This window comes from Notamacropus eugenii, chromosome 1 (assembly GCF_028372415.1).
Source record: "Notamacropus eugenii isolate mMacEug1 chromosome 1, mMacEug1.pri_v2, whole genome shotgun sequence".
Taxonomy (NCBI): domain Eukaryota; kingdom Metazoa; phylum Chordata; class Mammalia; order Diprotodontia; family Macropodidae; genus Notamacropus; species Notamacropus eugenii.
The window spans coordinates 509,829,134-509,851,238 of NC_092872.1; the positions used below are offsets into that span (position 1 = coordinate 509,829,134).

A 22,105-nucleotide genomic window follows, 5' to 3' on the forward strand; every position below is an offset into this window, starting at 1 on the left:
AGTTGAATTTCTACCTGGGAAGTTAGAATCATAAAATTTTTAAGTTGGAAGTGACTTGCCCAGGGTTATGAAACTAGCTAATTAATTGATAGCAGAGCTAGGACTGGAATATAGGTCTCCTAACTCCTCACAGGGCACTGTTTGTTTGTTTGTTTTTATTATATCACGATTGGCCTGGTCTGCAGATTGGGCAAAAAGGATGATAATTACTATCTGATTTCCAAGGAAGTTTGAGTCCTAATCATTTATTTCTCTGGATAAATTAGAGAAAACTTGAAGCATTTTAACACTACCAAATTAGAACCTCAATTTTTTGATGAAGCACAGTTTTTAAATATACTTCATATCAACTAAAGGAAAACTAAAGACTTGTAGCATCTTTTTCCTATAAACACAAATCAGAAAACATCTCAGCATGAAATAGTGTGCCACTTGTCCTTACACAACAATGAATAAAATCAGTTCTATTATTCTTATATAGGAAAACAGAAATCTTTATAAAATTCTGAAAAATCCTGAAATGTCTCATTGTCTTAAGTGCCATAATTTTAAACTTTTTCCTTTTTTCTTTATATTAAAGATGATGACTCCACTTGGGGAAGGTCCAAAGCGTGTGCCTGTGACTCAGCAGATTTCTTCTCAGAATCGGTTACCTACAAGTAGTGGGCAAGCTCAGCGAGTCTTATGTTCATCAAATACTCTTCTAGTTTCTTCCCAGGCACAAAAGAATATCTCCAGTCATAAAGCAATTCACACTCAACAGCCACAGAAGTTACAACCAGCACCTGTAATTCATCCTGTATCAAGAACACCAAATAGCACTCTAAACACTGAGCAGTCTCAGACACCAGCGTCAGGTATGTAAAACTTTTGAGGCTTTTTGGATAACAGATAGTATGTTTTTTTGTTTTGGGACTCTGTCTTTTAAATTTCTCATATGAGTGAATATGATATTCAGATTACGGGAATTAAATGTTTATTTGCATTTAAAGTTTATGACCTGAAGTCAGAATAACAGCTGCTTGTTTCATTTTGCTGAAATATTGCTTGTGATTTCTGTGCAAAAAGTCCATTAATGTTTCTGTTACACTCATTGAATTGTTTTTGTATACTTTTATCACAGAACTGTTGTATATTTGGGTGTTTCATGATAGCCTAGATTTCTGTATTTCCCTATGGCAACTTCTTGTGGAAGTGGTAGACATAGTCAAAGAATTGTTTTTTGAGGAGTGCATAATGTGTGTATGTGTCTATAATGTTCTCTTATCTTTTTCCCCCCTTTCTTCCCCTCAAAAAGTATGTTATGGACTAAAAAAACCTAGTAATTCTGTTAGAAATCACTTAAATTGAATGATTTTTAAGAAAATGTCTCCAGCTTATACAGTTAGAAATATAGGATTGTAGAGGTAACTTCTTTAGACTGCTAATTATTCAAGAACAACTAGGCTTACTCTCTAAGTATCCCATGATGCAGATGTTAATCCTAAAATAGTAGTGAGATCTTTAGCTTACTGACTTTCTGAGCTTCTAACTTTGTATGTTTCCTGAAATTCTTTTTTTTTTTTTTTTTTTACCGTGAGTCTCTTTGTTGTTCCTATTTCTCCCATTAATCCTAAAAATTACTCATATAATGATTAGCAGGGAAAATTTTAATCTATGACTTTTTTAAACTGTATTGACTTTTAAATATTGTTTTATAACTAGCAAACACTTCTGGAAAGGGAGAACCACCAAGGCAGAAAAATGAGGAAACAAAAAAGTAAGATTTACTTACAATATTTTTGAGGCTAAATGTACACAGTACTGTTGGGATAATCCATTTTTCTTTAAATGACTGTTAGTGAATTTGGGGATGATAATTGCTGTAATTTGTTTATAAACATAGTTGGCCATCATGTAGGAAACAGAAACTAGATAATTAATGTATTACTTTTAACAAAAAGCTATTTAGCTATGGTCCAAAATTGTTTTTCTTTCAATAAAGGAAAAGGGTGTGTGTGTGTGGGGGGGCACTCTACAAGCATTTTTTAAGCACAGAGAGCCATTGCATCTCATTATTGAGAGGAGTGGGGGCTGGGTAGCAAGTGTGGTCAGAAATAATCATTAGAAAAACACCTTGGCCACTGAGTCAGACATGGATTAGAGCAGGGAGACATCAGTTAGAAGGATTAATTAGAATTAGATTAGTCCAGGTGAGAAGTGTTTTGGGTCTGAACTACAGTTGTAGTTCTGTGAGTGGAGCAAAAGAGATACATAAGAGATGTTGTGAAGATAGAAACGGGAAGATTTGACTATAACATGGGTATGTGAAGTAAGCAGACACCAAAAATGGGGTAACCACAGCTACTTTGGTTAAGTAACTTCTGGACCTTGATTTCTTCATCTGTCAAATAAGGAGGCTAAACAATTTAATGACCATCTAAGTTTCCTCCAGTTTTAAATGCCATACATTTTTAAGTTACCTTTGACAAATTCTAGCATTATATATTGAACATTGGCCTATGAGACTCTAGCTCTGGAGTTCTGTCCTTTATTCTGTCAATAACTGGCTGTGTAATGTTGGAGGGGTGGTTTGCCATTTTTCTGTGACCATTTCCTTATTTGCTAAAGTTAGAGGTTGGATTCTTTGGTAAGGTTCCTTCCAGCTCTCTACTTATAGCTTTTTACCTTCTGACATTAATATAAGTATTAGAAGCAGTAGGAGGCTGGGGAGAATCACTTGTGCATAATTGTGTATAATCTCCTTCCTTGATATTCATAAATAGCAATTACTGTTAAAAATCTCTGTTGCTTATGACAGTCCCTGTTGGTAGATAATTTGTCCCTCTTTATGGTAGTGGTATTTTTCATAATATTTATTTGACCATATAAAAGCATTATGTAAATGCGTACCACTTATTTAGGTTGTAAGAAAGTACTTTTGTTTCTGTAAATTTAAATATATTTGAATACTCTTTGTAGAAGGCAGTGGGCATTGGATGACTTTGAAATTGGTCGCCCTTTGGGAAAAGGAAAGTTTGGAAGTGTTTACTTGGCACGAGAGAAGCAAAGCAAGTTTATCCTGGCACTTAAAGTGCTTTTTAAGTCCCATCTGGAAAAAGCAGGAGTTGAACATCAGCTGAGGCGAGAAGTAGAAATACAGTCTCATCTTAGGTAAGTGTTATAGGGTATTGGTCAGTAAAGTAGAATAAAGAAAATTAGTGCATGTACTGGTTTTTTTCATGGCTCACTAAGAAGCATGGTGTGCTTTGATTTATTAGATCACTGTTTCTGAAAAATCATGTATAAATCACATTTACACTTACAGGACTTATGAATTCACTGAAAATTAAGTGAAGATATTTTTGATAATGTAACCAATATTACAAAGTCAGGCAGCAGTGAGGTATAGATCAATATTTCCCACTGTATAACAAGATAAGCTCCAAATAGGTTTGTGACTTAGACATAAAGGGTGAAACAAATGGCATTAGAAGGAGGAAAAAATTATTTTTCAGATCTTTTGTCATGATCAGATAAAGCAAAGAGAGGATCATAGAAAGTAAAATGGAAAATTTTAATTATATAAAATTAATTTTTTATGCATAAACAAATCCAATGCATCTAAAATTAGAATAATAACCAGGGGGAAAATCTTTGCAGCAAATTTCTGATAGTGGTCTCACTTCTAAGATATAGGAAACTGATTCAGATTTGGAAGAATAAGAGCCACTCCCCAGTTGATGAATGGTCAGAGGTTATGAAAGGACAGTTTTCAGCCAAAATATCAACAGTTGTATGGAAAACTTGACTGAGAAAATAAAAATAAAGCAACTCTGAGGTTCCATTTCATACCCATCAAATTGGCAAAGTTGACAAAGAAGAAGAATGACAAATGCTGAAAGGGCTGTGGGAAAAGGGTATGTTAATGCTCTGTTGGTTAAGCTATGAATCGTCCCATCTATTTTGGAAAAACAATTTGGAACTGAGCCCCAGATGATACTAATATGGTCTATATACCAGATATAAAAGAGGAAAAGGACCCATATGTACAAAAATATTTAAAGCAGCTCTGTTTATGGTGTCAATGAATTGGAAACTAAAGGAGTGCTCATCGGTTGTTAAGGTGAATAAATGATGGCGTATGAATGATAGAATACCACTGTAAGAAATGATGAAGAGAATCATTGCAGTGAAGCCTGGAAGGACTGATAGAGGGTGTAAACTGTAGAATGAAGTGAGAAGCATAAGGAATACCACAGCATTGTAATGACAAACAACTTTGAGATACTTTGAACTGTGATTGATTAGTTTGATGACCAACCACAATTCCAGAGGATTCGTGATAAACATGCTATTCAAGCCCTGAGACAGAAGTAATGGACTCGGTGCACATTGAGACATATTTTTTGGACATAGCTAATGCCAGAATTTATATTGGCTTTTGCTTTTTCAGTGGGTAGAGAAGAGGAAGATAAGGTGGAGTTTTGCTAATTGAAAAAATTATTTTTTAATACTAAAAGGTATGCTACCTTTTAATTGTTTTTAAAAAATAAATTTGGGTTTTAGCTTTCACATAGCCTTTTTTTTCTATCATAAGTATCAAAAGTCACATTGGTGAAAATAATGTATCATATGTGATGTATCATATTTTCTCAATTTAATATTCACCTTTTCTAAACTAGGATACTAAATCCTGTGTCCATATTAAAAGGAAGAAAAAGGTAGTAGTGCAGAGTTTTCGCTTACTGGTGATACTTTTTTGCAGAGTATTCTTTCTTTGTTGCAGGCATCCTAATATTCTGAGATTATATGGTTATTTTCATGATGTCACAAGAGTTTACCTAATTCTAGAATATGCACCTCGTGGAGAAGTCTATAGAGAGCTTCAAAAGCTTTCAAAGTTTGATGAACAGAGAACGGCTACTGTAAGTTTTAGCTTCTTGCCCAATGGGATAAATAATTTCTAAAAGTTTTTTTTCTTTTTAGGTTCTTTAGCAATATAACATTTTACTGTAGTAGAATATGTTCCTCATTTTAGGTTTAGTTACCCAAATAAGATGATTATTTTAGATGGGTAAACCAAAACACTTTATGTATGTTAATGTGATAATTGGATTTTCACAAAATTTTAAGTTGTAAAGGGCTCTCAGAAATCCTTTAGTCCAACCTGTTCATCAGTAGGAATCCTCTCCATCAGGCAACAACAAACTTTAGTGTGTATCAGACAATGTTAAGCACTGGAACCACAAAGAAATGGAGGTTACAAACTGTGCATGCCTTCAAGGAGCATACATTCTCATTGGGGAAAAAATATGTAAATAACTTAGTTATGTACAAAATAGAGAGTAGATGGAAGATTATGTATGAGGAGAAAGCCCTCTCAGCTGGGGCACCAGGCAAGGTTTCTTAAAAGAAAGAAGGTGGAGCTTGAGTTCAGTGTTGAAGGAAGCCAGAGAAATAAGAAACAGAAAGGATGAGAGATAACATTCTAAACTTGGGGGATGACCACTGCAGTGGATGAAGGACTTTGTAAGTTGGTTCATTCTACTTGAGGACAGCTCTAATGAGAAGGAAAAAAATTCCTAAAATCTGACTCTGGAGCTTTCACCTCCTTTTTCTCTTTCTGCCTTTCTGGTGACAAGGGGAACAGTTTAACCCCCATTCTTACGTGGTAGGCCTCATATATGACACAAGATATTTTGTAATTACATGTTTTTGGTTTTTTTCCCCAGGCCAAATGTTTCTAAATCTGGGCAGCTAGGTGCCAGGTCTGGAGACAGGAAGACTCATGCCTTGAGCTTGAGCTCAAATCTAGCCTCAGACACTTACTGTGACTGTGGGCAAGTCACTTAACCCTGTTTGCCTCAGTTTCCTCATCTGTAAATTGAATTGGAGGAGGAAATGGCAAACGACTCCAACATCTTTACCAAGGAAACCCCAAAGGAGGTCACCAGGATTTGGACCCAACTGAAAATGACTGAATAACAAACAACAGATTCCTAAATCTTCCATGACTAAATCTCTAATTGTAAGCATCGTGATTTTGTTTTGATTTTAAAACTACGTCATAGTAGTTGCCATAGAAGATTCAGAGGATCATGGATCCAGAGCTGGAAGGAACCCCAGAGGCTGTAATCTGAACTCCTTCACCATCTCCCCTCCCAATTTTACATATGAGGAAAACAAGGCCCAAGGAGCTTAAGTGACTTTTCCCAGGACATAGAAAGAATAATCAGTCAACAAGCAACAGCGTATTTAGTGTTCTCGAGGCACCAGCACACAAAGACAAAAACACAGGATCTTGTCTTCAAGGAATTCACATTCTAATAGGGAATGTAATGCATCTGTGTATGTATGTGTGTGTGTGCATGTACATATATACATGTATATGTACATGTGTGTATACATACATATATATGTAAAAGTGTGAATGTGAAGTGCTTTGAATGCTAAACAGGAATTTATATTTGATACTGGTGTGATAGGGAGTCATTGAGTTGAATAGGTGGGGTTGACATAATTAGCCCTGTACCTTGGGAAGATCACTGGCAGCTGAGTAGAGGATGACCTGAAGTGGAGAGAGATAGAGACTTGAAGCACAGAGACCAACCTAAAGGCTATTGTGTTCAGTTGATTTGAATCGAGGTCCTCTGACTCCACATCCAATAAAGTAGCCTCATTGACTAATGTGACAGAATAATTATAGGGACTTTCTTAGAGACTTTCATGTGTATAATTTTCAGTTCATCAAAAATCAAGGAAGCAATTCTTGTAGCTTTTCTTTAGTTGAATCAACTACTCAAAATGGAATCATTTCAGGAAAAGATTTGAATAGGCAAAAATCTACCTTACCTAGAAATTCTCCAGTGCGAAACAATTCAAAGTTTGTAAAATTGGGGAATAGCCTCTTTTGTTTTAATCTTCGTGCAACTTAGTTTTTGCTCAGTAAAACTCAGCAACAGTCAAATTTAATTTTGGCCTGATAAAATTTGAAAGAGTCAAAAAATCTATGATTAGAGCAGGGCTTCTTAACAGTGGGTCTGTGGATAGATTTCAGGGGGTTTGTGAACTTGGACTGGAAAAAAAATTTAAGTGTTTTCATTAACTTCTAACTGAAATTTGGCATTTCTTTCTTTCAATTATGAATTTAAAAAACCAAACAACAAAATCCTAATTGTGAGAAGAGGTCCATTGGCTTCACCAGACTGTGAGAAGGATCCATGATACTCAAATGGTTAAGAATCTCTGATATAGAGATTATTATTTGATGGGGGTAGAGAAAAGTGTTAATCTTTGTTGCTGAGTCAGGCTTATTTATCAGCTTTATTTAATTTCAAAATTACCTACCTTGTTTTTATTGCCTGTGGTTGCTTTTTTTGTGTGGTTAAAATTTACCTGAGCATACCTACCTAGAAAGAACAAAATATAAAACTTTGTGAAAGTTTTCATGTAGCAAGATGGCAATATTATGAAATTTAAATGGCTAGTTTTAATTATGATTTAAAATTTTGCATGTGTCATCAAAGAATAATCTTTGATATGTTTTAATTCTCCCCTGTATTGTAATAAGTTTCTGGGGGTTTGACTCATTTGGAGAAAGAGGGCCTTTTTTTTTTTAAAATTAGTGTTGTAAAAATGGTGGTAGATGTATTTAAAAAAAATTCTAAAACCAGTGCTATTATTGCTGCCTGCCCTCAAAGTTCTTAGGAGAGTTAAAAAAAGACTCCTTAGAGAGCATTTAATCTAACTTTCATTTCCTACATGGGAATAATAATCCAGAGAAGTAAAGTATGTTGCCTAAGGTCACATGGATACTAAGTGCCAGATCTTGGAATTGGACAATAAGACCTCAGACTTCAGGACCCAAGTGACCTTCTCCAACTGTACCATTCTGCCTTTGTTAATGAGGACCCTGTTAACGTTCTCTACTAAAAATGCTGGAAGTTGATATTTCCCCCCAATAGGAGGAATCTCTAGTTCTTCATCCTGTTACTGTAATCTTATGCTCTCCCTCCTCTTATCAAAGATCAAGTGATTCTTAGTACATTTTCATAGTAAATACACTTAAAGATGAATAAATCATTAACAAAAATTTGAGTCAAGAGGCTTATAGTTAATTTTTTATCGCTTTTTCAAGATTTATGAAAATATAAAATATTGAGCTTATTTGGCTTTTTACAAAGAAAGTTTCTAAAATTAAATTACTTGACATAATTTAAATATTGACTTTCCCAATGACCTTTTTTATTAGTATATCACAGAACTGGCAGATGCCTTATCATACTGCCACTCAAAAAAGGTGATTCATCGTGATATTAAGCCAGAGAACTTACTACTTGGATCAGATGGAGAGCTGAAGATTGCAGATTTTGGCTGGTCAGTTCATGCCCCATCATCTAGGTAAGAGTATAATTTTAAACTGGGCCTTTAGCTTGATTTGTTTGTCATAAGCCCTTCCTGTTTGTGTGTGATCTGGACCTGTGATTTCATTGGGTGAGACTCCTTGAAACTACAGTTTTGAGAGTTGCCCTCTGACACTGAGAGTTTAAGTCAGGGATGTTATACTGTTCTGGGGAGTTATTAGACTACTAGCTATGTGCCCAGTACCACTATGACAAGAATATTACCTAACTTAAAAAGCTTATTTAATAGATTTTTTTCAGGAGGATTAGCATTGCAGTGTTCAAACAAACAAACAAAAATCTTCAAATAGTCAAAATTTGAAGTTGAATTGGCTACAACTTCTTAATCATGAAAAGATATGTGAATTCCTTGGTTCTGTTTTCACTCTGTGGAAGTACCCAGAACAATGGATCATTGGCTAGAATTTGACAACTTGAAACAAAGTTGACATAAATTTTTAACCCTTTTAATATGCTTGGAAAGCAGTGGTAAAGCAAGTTGAGTATGTGCTGTTGGATTTTTCTGCTCAACCTGCGTCATTAGTGGTGACTATTAAGTATGTAAAAGCAAGAAGTGAGAAATTGTTTTTATAAAATAGGGAAATGACTTTAGACCCCTATTCTTTTTTGTGTATGGTGCAAACCTGAAGCATCTTCAGATGGAGGAATTGCTTTGCACTGATTCCCATCAGGTACTCATCTAAGATAGTCTTTGAGCCTTCCAGGGCACTGGAAATGCTTTACTTGCCCATGATTATAGAGCTATTGTTTCAGATGTAAGACTCAAACTAAGATCTTCCTGTTCCAAGGCTAGACCACTATATTTTATGCCATGTAGTCTCTCAAACCTAGACTCTAGGCTAACCCCCTAATTTTATAGATTAGAACATGATTAACAAGTCTTGCAGCTAGCTAGCAGCAGAGCAGAAACTAGAATCCAAGCTTATTCAGCACTGAAGGAGCAAACAAGCCAGCATTAGTGAGAATTCACTGTATAGTAAACAGCCTATGGTAAAGTGCTCTTAGTTTCTACTATGCTCATGTGCTTCTTGAATTTCAAAGTTATGATTTTAAAATTTAGTTTACTGTTTGATTCTTGCTCAGCGTTTGACCATACTGTTTACCCAAACTAATTAGTATTCTGCAATAGAAGGGCATATATAAAACTTACAAAAATCCTGCTTAATTATAGGAAACTTGCAGGCTCATTTGAGTTGAGTAATTAAGTGATTTTTCTTTTTTAGTCTTTATTTTATGAATATGAATAAAAAAGAACTTACTAACATGTGGGCTTTTTACTAACCTCTCAATTATAGGAGGACAACTCTTTGTGGCACACTTGACTATCTACCTCCTGAGATGATTGAAGGCAGGATGCATGATGAAAAGGTAGATCTTTGGAGTCTTGGAGTTCTGTGCTATGAATTTCTAGTTGGAAAACCTCCTTTTGAGGCAGAAACTTATCAAGAAACTTACAGAAGCATTTCAAAGGTAAAACATAACTGAAAAGAGCCCATAACTTGAATTGTAATTTCTTTATGTAATATGATTTTGCCTTTTTTTTTTTTGTTTGGTTAGTCAGGTCTGTTAAGAGTAGTGTATTCTTAAAATAGTTCCTTTCATGTCTTTTTTTACCACTATAGATTCACGGTACATGACCTCTGCTACCCCTTCATTGCTGCTCTACAGTTTTTTTATTTTTCCTTTGTTGACTCTTGATCTTATTCTCCACAGTAACCATCTTAAGCCTTTTTCATCTCTTCTCGCCACAATTCTCATCTGCTGAACTTACTTAAAACTTATCAAACATTACCTCCTCCAGAAAAATCTTCCTCGAGTCTTCTTTTTGCTTCTTTCTTTCAGATGATGTGAAGAAGTAGTGACCTGCCTCTTCAGGCCTCATAGTACTTTGTTTTATAACTCTGCAATGCACTTTCCTAGAGTACATAGTATTATGTAATATTTTTTGGCATCTTAGCCACATACTGGACTCAATTCCCTCTATTCTAAACTTTGTGTTTTTTATAGTACCTGGCATTGCATTCTATACAGTGGGAGATGTAGCTCAGTGTTTGATCTTTCTATGATCTACTTGATCTATTTTTCTTCTAGGTTGAATATAAATTCCCTGACTTTGTAACAGAAGGGGCTAGAGATCTCATTTCAAGACTTTTGAAGCATAATCCTTACCAAAGGCTGACACTGAAGGAGGTCCTTGAACATCCTTGGATCATAGCAAATTCTTCGAAATCACCAAGCGGCCGAAAAAGCAAAGAATCAAACAGTGCAAAATCTTAAGATTCTTAACTTTAGGAAATTTGAGCCAAGATTATTATGTTATCATATAAGAAATGCTACTGAAGCGGGATATAGTTTTGGGAAATTGCCTTCTGTCTGGGGTGTTGAAGGGGGAAAAAATTAACTTGAATGGTCAATACCTTAACTTGCACTAGTTCTAATCTTCAGTACTGTGAGTTAAGTGAGAAAATGCAACTGTACTTAAAACATCATTCTGAAGTAAGACAGTTGAAGGAATAAAAGCAAGCACAAAGTGGCTTATTGGCTCAGTCCTCTGAGGCAGGTGGAAACAGAGGAGCTGCCAAAGAGCCTGTGTTAAGATGCCCTAGACACAGAAAAAAGTTGGACTACAGTTGTCTTCATCTTGGTGTCTCTTTAAGGACAGTGCAATAACTTCCCAGTAACTCTAAGTGTTGTTTTTTAATTTATTGGGCAGATGAGGCTTTTGTCATGTGGTCTCAGTCTGAACAAAACTGGTAAATCCCTGTGAACACTGATTGTCTTTTCTATACTGTTTGAATGTTCACTGTCCTACCAATTTATTAAATAAAGACTTGTTTAAAAGTATGTTCTTTGTACTTGATGTATAAGAATGAAAGAACAAGGATCTTGTTAGGATATATATTTCTTGTAGGTGTAGCCAATAAATATTTTAAGGGTTTGGTATGTTTTATAACAAAGCAAGTCCTAGAAAATGCTCAGGATAGAAAGTTAGCAACATTGTTACCTCAGTGTGTATATATGTGCGTGTGTGTATGTGTATATGTATATATACACATACACACATGTAGGCAATCAGGGTTAAGTGACTTGCTCAGGGTCACACAGCTAATAATTGTCTGAGGCCAGATTCGAACTAAGGCCCTCCTGACTGTAGGGCTGGTTCTTGATTCACTGCACCACCTAGGTGCCCCTTACCTGTGTATATTTAGGGGTGATGTCTGTTGCAAAGAAAATACTTATTCTGTAACCAATTTATAAAGTTTTTATAACTACAACAGAATCATTTGCTAAGGTATTTACTTTATACTATGATTATAAGTATAAGAAATTTTGACTGACTCTTGCTATGAAATAAAAAAATTTCAATAAATTTTAGCGTTGTTAATTTCACTTAGAATAATGAAGTTGAAATTTAATTCAAAAGTGTTACCTTCAGTCGTGGCAATTAAAGATCCAATAAGCATCTGGTTGCTATTTCTTACTATAAATAATACCAAACAGACATTTTAGTCCTGAAAAGGAATGCTTTCAGTGACAAGTCTTATGATGGCTATGTAATTTTGATACAGTGAAATTTGGGTAGAAGTATCGATCAGTGGGGTGAAATCTACAAATGGTGTCAGTGAGGGGTGATGATCAGCGTGACTCCCTGCTGAGGAGTCCCATACTGACAGCAGTGTGCCAGCTTGCTAGCAAACCTTTGTCATCTTGGGTGGGACATGGAATGTATTCCAATAATTGTCAGATGGAATGACTATTACTTAGTGGTGAATTGTTTGCACTCATGTTGCCAGAAGGAACCCAGATAGCTAGCATTACTAAAGATTGCGCTCTTGGCCAAGAAGCTAAAAGCCTTAAGGAGAACTGCTCTGGGTTTGGGAAGTAAATGTCTCCTAGCTAAGGAGCCGGTGTCCAAGAATAAGATTTGAGTTTCTAAACTGCGTTGGAATATAGGTCCCTGAGCAGAGGTGGCATATGCCTAATAATAAAAGAGTATTTATTTGTCTGGAGTTGTGCAAATCTAAAACCTTAGACTGAAAGAGAGAACTTTGTATACTCTGCTAGATATGGAGTAACTACAATGTAGAAAGAATTGCAGCAAATAAAAAATCTAGGAAGAGGACTCTAGTTAAAAAGTCTATGGCCTCATGATGTCCACATAAATCTGGGTTTGGGCAAGAGTTCTAAAAACAAAGGAAAATATGAATTCAAAATCAGCACTAAAAGAAATGAACATGTTAAAGTGGATGGAGGCTTGTGTCAGGCATTAAAAGCTAAATTTGAATCATGCCTCAGTTTCTTCATCTGTAAAAGGGGTAAAATGGCAACTTCAGATTTGTAAGAGTCAAAAAAGGCATGTAACGTTTTCCAAACCATAAAGAAGTATTCAAGTGTGAGCTGCTATTATATGTTACTCAAAACAGGTTAGGTTCCAATTCCTGACAATTCTTGAACATCATCAAAGGGATGGTTTGTGAACATCTAGAGCCATGATTCTCAAACATTTTCCTCTCAGAACTCCTTTATAAACTTTAAAAACCTGTTGGGGACCCTGAAGAGTTGTTTATGTGGGTTACACCTATTGATATTTACCATGCTAGAAATTAAAATGTCTCAGTAAGATTTTGGAAATAGTGTTGACTTTGCAAACTCACCTTAAGGAAAGGGGTGAGGTGAGGCGGGGAAGTTCAACTGATTTATAAAATAAGTCAATTATCAGGAGCCCACGTGGCTTCATCAAAAAACAGTCATGCCATACTAACTTCATTTCTTTTATTGACGAGGATGTTAGACAGATAGTTAACTAGATTGTAGCAAAGAATTTGATCATCTCTAGTTATTCTCATGGAAAAGGAGAGATGTGAACTAGACAATACAGTGATGTGGATTTGCAACTGATTATATAGCTGAACCTTAAACAGCAATTAATGGTTCATGTCACATGTCAATTCTAAAGGCAGGTACAAGCATTTGTTATGTTTGAGGCAATGTATTAAATGTCTGAGATGCAAAAAAAGTAAAAAACTCCTGGCCATTAAGAAACTTTACATTTTAATAAGGGAAGACACAAGAGAGCTGAAAAGAATACCAGGAGCGAGAAAGGTACCCTTGCAGGCAAAGTGGTGAAGTCCAAAAAGTCAGAAGCACAACAAGAAAGCAATTATGCATGACCAGCCAGGGTCTATACCCAAAATGGACCCCCATGGAAGGAACTCACCAATGGGAGAATGGGAGCAGCATGGCTAAAGGATAGTTCTCTAATGGAGCATCCCAAGGATCTATTCCTGGTCTTGTGCCATTTAATTTTTGTTGTTTTATTAGAACTAGAACTAGGAGCAATGGGTCAAAATTACAGAGGCAGATTTTGACCCAATCTAAGGGAAAATTTCCTAACAGTTATCCGAAAGTGGAATTGGCTACTTTGAGAGATGATGGTTTCTCTCCCTTCTTATTTTCTCCTCCACTCCTACTCTACCTTACATCCTGCCACTTGAAATCTTCAAACAAAATAGGGGGTTATTATGTAGAAGGCATTCCTGTTCAACTACCGGTTGGACTGTGACCTCTTAAGTCTTGTTCTACTCAGATTTTGTGAATAGTTTCAAGTTCCTTTTCCTACCTGTTGCTTATCTTGGGAAGTTTCCTCATTTAGCTCCATGATCCAAATAGAAAAGAAAGGGAAAGAAGTGGAAATTGTATATATCAGCCTGGGCACAGTAAATAGAGCATCAGCTCTAGAGTCAGGAGCATGTGAGTTCAAGTCCAGCCTCAAGATGCTTACTAGCTGTGTGATCTCTGGCAAGTCATTTAACCCTGATTATCTCACCAAAAATAAATCTAAGCCTAACTCTTCACCAACCCTATTTCTCAAATCAATAACTGCAAGAAATTATGCTAGATATTGAGGGTATGCAAAAGCATAACACAATGCTTTTAATGTTTATTTTTGTCATGTAAATAACTGTCTTTATGTATAAGTGTACATGCTAATACAAGATCATGAAAAATGTTGGAAAATATGGTGCAGGATTAATAATGAGGTCAAGGATTTGTAGATTCCACATTCCTTATATTTAAGTAGTATGACTCCTTTAACAAGAGAAACTGAACACCCCAAATATGGAGAGTACTGAACAACCAGATAAAAAATTAAATTAGCTACACTTCAATAGATAGGAAATTGCTAGTCATCAATAGGGGAATTATTTAAGAATCAGGTGTCTGTTCAGTGGGACAATCAAATTATTACAGGCAAAATAAAAGTCAACCTCAAATTAAAAGGGATGAAAATGAGAAGCTATGGTGTGCAATTACAATGGTTCAAATAAGCTATTGATGGTGAAAAACATAAAATGAAACAAAGCAAAAACATTAACAGAGACTGTTGTCAGGAATTTACCACACAGGAAGAGGTCAGAAGAACCCCAGAAACTGCCTCAATCCACACTTAATTTAATTGTCAAGGAAAGATACATAGCCACAAGTAACACTTGTTTAAAATATACTTATTTGCAAAACCTAACAGAGGACAATAAGATCGTGAGCAACATCACCTCAAAACATTAAGAAATGACAGAGGGAGAAATGGGTTGGTAGAAAGCTTGGCATAAAATTAAATTCAGTCATATCCCCAAAGAATTTAAAGTTGAAATTGCAAGAAGGCTAGCAAAAACAAGCTAAAGGTGACAAATGTGGGGACACCTATTTTTGTGAGTCATCTATTTGTCAAGATATCTGATAGATGGAAATGTCAACCAGAAAAAAAATCACATGACATTATCACGGGGCAGGGGAGGGAGAGGGGTGCTGACCCCTTCCTTCCTCCACATCAGGAAGATGCTTGAGATGATATCAGTAATTACTGAATTATGTTTCTCTAGAGGATATTCTTGATGAAATCGACCATCATCATGTTCTGAGGAAACCTCTTCACTACTAACCTCACCATCCTTTAAGATTACATCAACTTTGTTTGTGATGTATAGGAATGCTGATGACTTATGTGGATTTATTTTATATCTTGCTACTTTGCTAAATTATTTATTGTTTCAACTAACTTTTTAGTGGAGCCATTGGGATTTTCTGAGTATCTCATCATATCATCTGCAAGAAGAATCGTTTTATTGCCTCATTCCCTAATCTAATTCCTTCTCTTTCTATTTCTTCTCTTATTGCTAGGATTTCCAATACAGTATTGAATAATACTGTGACAGTGGGCATCCTTGTTTCACATCTGATCTTACTGGGAAGTCTACTAACTCATCTTCATTATAAATATTGTTTGCTGATGGTTTTAGATAAATGCTTTCTATCAGCTTAAGGAAAAATCTGTTTATACTTATGCTTTCAAGTGTTTTTAATGGAAATGAGTGATATGCTTTATCAAAAGCTTTTTTCTGCATCTATTGATATAATTATATGGTATTTTTTTTTACTATTACTGATATAATCAATTATATTAATAGTTTTTCTTATGTTAAAACATCTCTGTGTTTCTAGATATAAAGAGAGATTTTATAAGAAAATTTGAAGAACATAGAACTTATTACTTATAAGACTTATGGATAGAAAAACAATTTATGAATAAACAAGAGACAGAGCAGAATGAGGTGTAAAATAGATAATTTCAATTACATTAAATTATAAAGGTTTTTTAATTATTATTTATTTTTAACACAGTTTATAACAGATAAAGCAATTCCAACTTTTGGTCAGGTGATACTTCTTTTTAAAGCATTTACAATATAGACCACAAAAGAAATTTTTTTTTTAAACATTAACCAACTGAGACACAAATAATATTTATGTTGTTAACTTCACAAGCTCTTGACCTAATTGTCTCCACAGTATTACTAAGAATTAAAGGACCCTAACTTATTGTTGTTGGTCTAAAGTCCTATGCCTAATAGCTTAATTTTAGACAACTTTGGATGTTGTTCTACCCATAATCTATAATTGAATAGATCTGGTATTAAGCTTACAAATCTTTTGACTATAGGAAATTGCCACCAATAGTAAGGACATTGATGGGGTACAATATCACCCTAACTTCATGTCAGTTCCAAGCAGGATTAGATTATCCACTTGCATTCAGTCAGGCTTAAAGTCTGCCAGGTGTCAGTGGGGAAATTGAGTCAGGAGAATCCTACCTCAGCCCATGCTGAACAGCCACTTTCCCACCCTTCCCTTGAGATCACCTTATGCAGTTCATACCAGCATCTCATCAGCTTACTGGCATCATGTATTGGAGGCTCAGATTGCTTTTCTTGCTACGCATACCTGGAGTTAGACTCAGAAGAACAGTCACTTAATAGCCCCGTAGCATCTAAAAATGGCAAGTTCCAATAACCAGGTATTAAATATGATTATAGGTTCACTTTGGCTAAGGAATATCTTTTGAGGCAAGTCTTAAGTGGCTTATATGCCTTTCTATACATGTTCTAGTTCCTGATTCAATGGCAATCATAAAATCAAATTTACCATTAAAACCTTGACTTTTCCATCAATGCCAAATTTTACCTGAGGTTCCTTCCTCTGGAAAATTTAGACTGAAATTGATTTATTCTCAGTAAGTAATTCAGTCTATTGTTTTAATACTAATTGCTTTTACCTCACTTTGTAACATGTTCAATTTTACTCCCCATCACTCCCCTCCCCCCACTTCCTAATACCTTGTATTCTGATTACTCCTTCCCTCAATGTACCCTCCCCTCCATCACACTCCACCCCTCTCCCATTCCCATCTTCTCTCTTTTCTTGCAGGGCAAGATAAATTTCCATACCCCTATCCCTGTAGTTCTTATTTCCCAAAAATTCTCAACATTCCTTTCTAATACTTTGAATTCCAACTTCTCTCCCTCCCCCCCGCCTCCACAGCCCTACTGAGAAGGCAGGCAATTCAATACAGACTAAATATGTGTTGTTTTGCAAAAGACTTCCATAGTAATCATGTTGTGTAATACTAATTATATTGCCCTCTGACCTACCCTATCGCCTCTTATTTTCCCCCCTGCAATTGACCTTGTCTCTTCTCAAAAGTGTTTATTTCTAGTGATTCCCTTCTCCCATTTGCCCTCCCTTCTAACATTCCCCTTGTTCCACTTGTTGCCTCCTCTCCTACTTTCCTGTGGTGTATATAAATTTTCATATTAAATTTAGTGAGCATGTTATTGCCTCCTTCAGCCACACATGGGGAGAGTAGCTTTATTTTTCCCCCTCTCCCCTTCTCCCTTATCGCCTCTATTGAATAAGATTTTTCTTATCTCTTTTATGAGGTATAGCCTGCCCCATTCCATTACTCCCTTTCTCTTCCCAGAATTTTCCTCCTTCACCCCTTAATTTTTATTTTATTTTATTTGATTTGTGTGTGTGTGAATATCATCTCTTCTGATACAACACACCCTGCACTCCCTATCTATCTGTGTATATGTGTGTGTGTATGTGTGTGTGTGTATGTGCAATCTCTCCAACTACCCAAATACTGAGAAAAGATTCAAGAGTTAAAAATATTTTCTTTCCATGTAGCAACGTAAACAGTTCAGCTTTAGAGAGTCTTTTATGATTTTTCTTTTCTGTTTACCTTTTCATGCTTCTCTTGATTCTTGTCTTGGGAAGTCAAATTTTTAAATACAGATCTGGTCTTTTCCTCAACATGAAATCTTGAAATTCGACTATATCACTGAGTGATCATTTTTTCCCTTGAAGTATTATATTCAGATTTGCTGGATAGGTGATTCTTGGCTTCAATCCCAGTTCCTCTGACTTCTGAAATATCTCACTCCAAGCCCTTCAATCCCTTAATGTTGAAGCTGCCAGATCCTGTGTTATTCTGATTGTATTTCCACAGTACTCAAATTGTTTCTTTCTAGCTGCTTGCAGTACTTTCTCCTTGATCTGGGAACTCTGAAATTTGGCTACAATATTCCTAGGAGTTTCTCTGTTAGGGTTTCTTTCAGGAAGTGATCAATGAATTCTTTCAATATCTATTTTGCTCTCTGATTCTGTAACATCAGGGCAGTTTTCCTTGATAATTTCCATGGAAGATAATGTCTAGGCTCTTTTTTTTGATCATGGCTTTCAGGTAGTCCAATAATTTTTAAATTATTTCTTCTGGATCTATTTTCCAGGTCAGCTGTTTTTCCAGTGAGTTGTTTCACCTTATCTTCTATTTTTTTCAAATTTTTGGTTTTGTTTACTAACTTCTTAGTTTAACTCATAGTTATTCTTTTCCCTGAACTCAATTCTCTCTTTCAATGAATTATTTTGTTCAGTGAGCTTTTGAACCTTCTCCTCTATTTGGCTAATTCTGCTTTTTAAAACCTCTTTCTCCTTGTTGGCTTTTTGGACCTCTTTTTCCAATTGAGTTAGCCTCTTTTTAAAGCTGGGATTTTCCTCAGAATTTTTTTGGTTCTCCTTTAGTAAGCTGCTAACTTGTTTTTTAAGGTCTTCTATTGCCTGAGCCCATTTTAAGTTCCCTTTGGAGGCAGAGGCCTTGACTTCCTCTGACAGTATGCCTTGTTCTTCCTCATCTGAAAGGATGGGGGGAGACACCTGTTCCCCAAGAAAGTAACCTTCTATGATCTTATTTTTTCCCCCCTTTTTTTGGCATTTTCCCAGCCAGTTACTCGACTTCTGAGTTTCCTCTCCACACCCACCTTGCCTCCAGTTCCACCCAGCCAGTGCTTGGCGGTGGAGATTCAAATGCGCTGCTCCCAAGCCTTAGGGGTTTTTGGTGGGGGCAGGGCTGCTATTCAGTGTGAGATTAAGTTCAGCTGCTCAGGTGGGGGGGGGCAGGCAGGGCCATCACAAGGGGCTTAGTTCCCTCAGAGGGTTTATGAGGAGACCTTCAACAATGGATGTGGGCCACTGCCTACTTTGGGAGACCCCGTCTGCCGACACTTCCGCTGCTGTCTCTTGAGGGGGCCTGAGTTATGGGGACACCCCGCTCCCTTCTTGGCCAGCCAAAAAGACTCTCTCACTGACCTTTGGCGCCTGTGGATTGAGGGACCTGCACTGCTGCTGGAGATTCCATCCCTGAAGCCTGCTCGGATCAGTTCCTCTTTGTGCCATGTGGCCAAGGCTAGGCTGGGCTCTGCTCCTGTCTGGTGTGCACCAGACCTTTCTTGTCAGTTTTTCAGGTCTCTCTGGAACAGAAATCTCCTCCACTCTGTTGTTCTGTGGCTTCTGCTGCTCTAGAATTTGTTGAGAGTTCTTCTTTATGGGTATTTTATGGGCTGTGGGGTAAGAGCTAGGCAGATGTATATCTTTCTACTCTGCCATCTTGGCTCCCCCCCCCAAAAGGTTTTGTACAAATAAAACAAATGTAGCCAAGATCAGAAGGAAAGAAGAAAACTGGAGAGGGAAATTTTATAGACAGTTTCTCAAATAAAAGTCTCATAGTTCAAATATATAAAGAACTTTGTAAAGTCTATATGAATATGAGTCATTTCCCAATTGATAAATGGTCCAGGATATGAACAGGTAGTTTTTAGAGAAAAAAATCAAAGCAATTTATAGGGAAATAAAATTAAAACAACTTTGAGATATTTTACACTCATCAAACTGGCTAAAATGATTGAAGAGCAAAGAGATAAATGTTGGAGAATATTTGGAAAAATTGGGATACTAATTCATTGTTGGCAGAATTGTTAAATGACTCAACCATTTTAGAGGGCAATGTGGAATTATGCCCAAACAGTTATTAATCTGTGTTGAGGGCCAGGGTGGAGTACAGTTGACAAGATCAGAATAGACCTTCAGGGAAACTGTTCTTTGAGACTGTGCTCATTATCATCCAGAATGGCTCTCCATGCCTCCCCCGGCCCCCCAGATGTTGCTGTACCCATGAGACAAACAAGAGAATTACAGAAAACAAGGGATATGTAAAATAGATGCCCTCTAGGCTCACAGTCTGATTAAATCAGTCTTATCAGACTGATTAAATCACTAGGGCAGGAGACAAGCAGAATGTCATGTAGGCATGCAGTTTCTGTCTATAAATACCTGCACACTCACATCAATAAAGAGAGTGGGTCTTTCTTCCACTTCACATGTCTTTCTTCTTCACCACATCACCAAGCTGTGTGGGGACGCAGGCCGTCCACTACATCTGGCGCCCAAACAGGGACATGATCCAGGAAAGGGACTTGTCATTCTGTGATAGTGGCCCCGAGGAGCTCCGAGTTGTGACAAGGCAACTAAGGTAAGGGGAAGCCTCAAAGAACCCCTGCAGGGGCATTTCACTTTGTCCAAGGTTCACGCAGGCACAGTAAAATCTTAGTGATTACAGGCTTACAGGGAGAGCTTACTGTGTTAACAGAATCAAAAGGCAGATTCTGTTCATTAGAAATCAGTACTGACAGGTAAATAGCAAAAGTAAGGTTAACAATGGGTCAGATATTTTTTAAGGGCAGAAACACTCAGGTAGAGGTGGTTGTGGAGAAGGAGGAAAGGGAAGAAGAGGTGGATTCCTAGTCAGAGGAAGCCTCAGCACCCCTGGAACCCTCGGCTCCCACAGAACCGCTGCCATTCTATACTCCTCTAGAAACCCCAGATCCCATTAACCCAGGAGGAGTTGCAGGAGAATTCACCCCTCTGGATTTTAAATTTTTAAAGGAATTAATATAAGGGGCAATCAATTATGGACCAAGTAATCCTTACATTCAGTCTCTTCTAGACAGCATTTCTCAGACAGCCCTATGCCCCACTGATTGGTGTAATTTAGATAAAACCACTCTTGAAGGAGATTACTTAATGTGGAAATTTGAATTTCACAAAGTATGTTTGGAACAAAGTAAAAGAAATCAAACCATAGGTCTAATTTGTGCAGAGGATTTCTAACAATCTTCTCTCGGTTTTTTGAATTCTTTCTTATTGTCTGTATATGTATTCTGTCTCTATGTTCTGTGTGAGTGTGTTTGTGTGTTAATCTCTTTCCCATGTTTTCTCTTTCCTTCCCCCTCATCCCTTCTCTCTGATGACTGCAACAGCAGGGAGGAGTATGGGACAAAGAGAGAAACTAATCTTATATGGCTAAAGACAATTTCAGATAAGGTATACAAGGAAATAACGCATGTGCAATTTTAAGGAAAGCATACAAGTTTTGGAAAGTTGTTGGTAAAATTCTCTCTCTCTTTTTACCTTCTAACCCTGGCCAGGTTGTAAATGTGGAAAGACAAGAAGAAATCAGGGAAGCTTTTTCCCTCATATCAGAGAGGCAAGCTGATTATCATTTTAATTATCTCATGCCTCATCTAAAAGAGAAATTTTTGTATAATGGGAAATAACCAAAAAGTAGTTATTATGGTCATATTTTAAGTGAAACATGTCACTCCTAATTGGGTGTTTAAAACGGATCAGGATTTGTTATATTATTTGGCACTAAGGCAAATTGGAAAAATGCATAGATCTGAAAAAGACACCTCAGCAGAGATAAAGCTTTTGAACTCTCCAGTAGAACAGAGGGGACTTGGTGCCACTGGATAGTTGTCCAGAAGTCTCCCTCACTTCAGCTGATAGATTCAAAGCCGCCTCTTTCAAAAGTTCTTAAGGAGTGGACACAGAAGTAAAATTTACTTGAGTTAGGTTGAGGTTACAACCATTAAGATTTTTTTTTGCCCTGCAGTCCCAACTCATCATCCAGCTAGGATTACAGTGAATTGTACCTCTTATCATCCCAGATTAGATGAAGGGAAGAGAAT

At 36.6% G+C, this 22,105-nt stretch overlaps 1 protein-coding gene across 6 annotated transcripts in view; it reads left to right on the plus strand.

The window, feature by feature from the left end:
- The window catches only part of AURKA (aurora kinase A), a 117,268-nt gene extending 106,019 nt beyond the window's left edge, over positions 1-11,249 (plus strand). For all 6 annotated transcript variants that reach the window (XM_072633485.1, XM_072633489.1, XM_072633490.1 and 3 more), the window contains 7 exons: positions 581-857; positions 1,705-1,759; positions 2,962-3,153; positions 4,769-4,907; positions 8,234-8,382; positions 9,701-9,875; positions 10,497-11,249. In XM_072633485.1, the coding sequence (XP_072489586.1) occupies positions 581-857; positions 1,705-1,759; positions 2,962-3,153; positions 4,769-4,907; positions 8,234-8,382; positions 9,701-9,875; positions 10,497-10,682 (1,173 nt within the window). In that variant the 3' untranslated portion in view covers positions 10,683-11,249. The remainder of the gene's footprint in view (positions 1-580; positions 858-1,704; positions 1,760-2,961; positions 3,154-4,768; positions 4,908-8,233; positions 8,383-9,700; positions 9,876-10,496) is intronic.
- Positions 11,250-22,105: the final 10,856 nt, after the last annotated feature.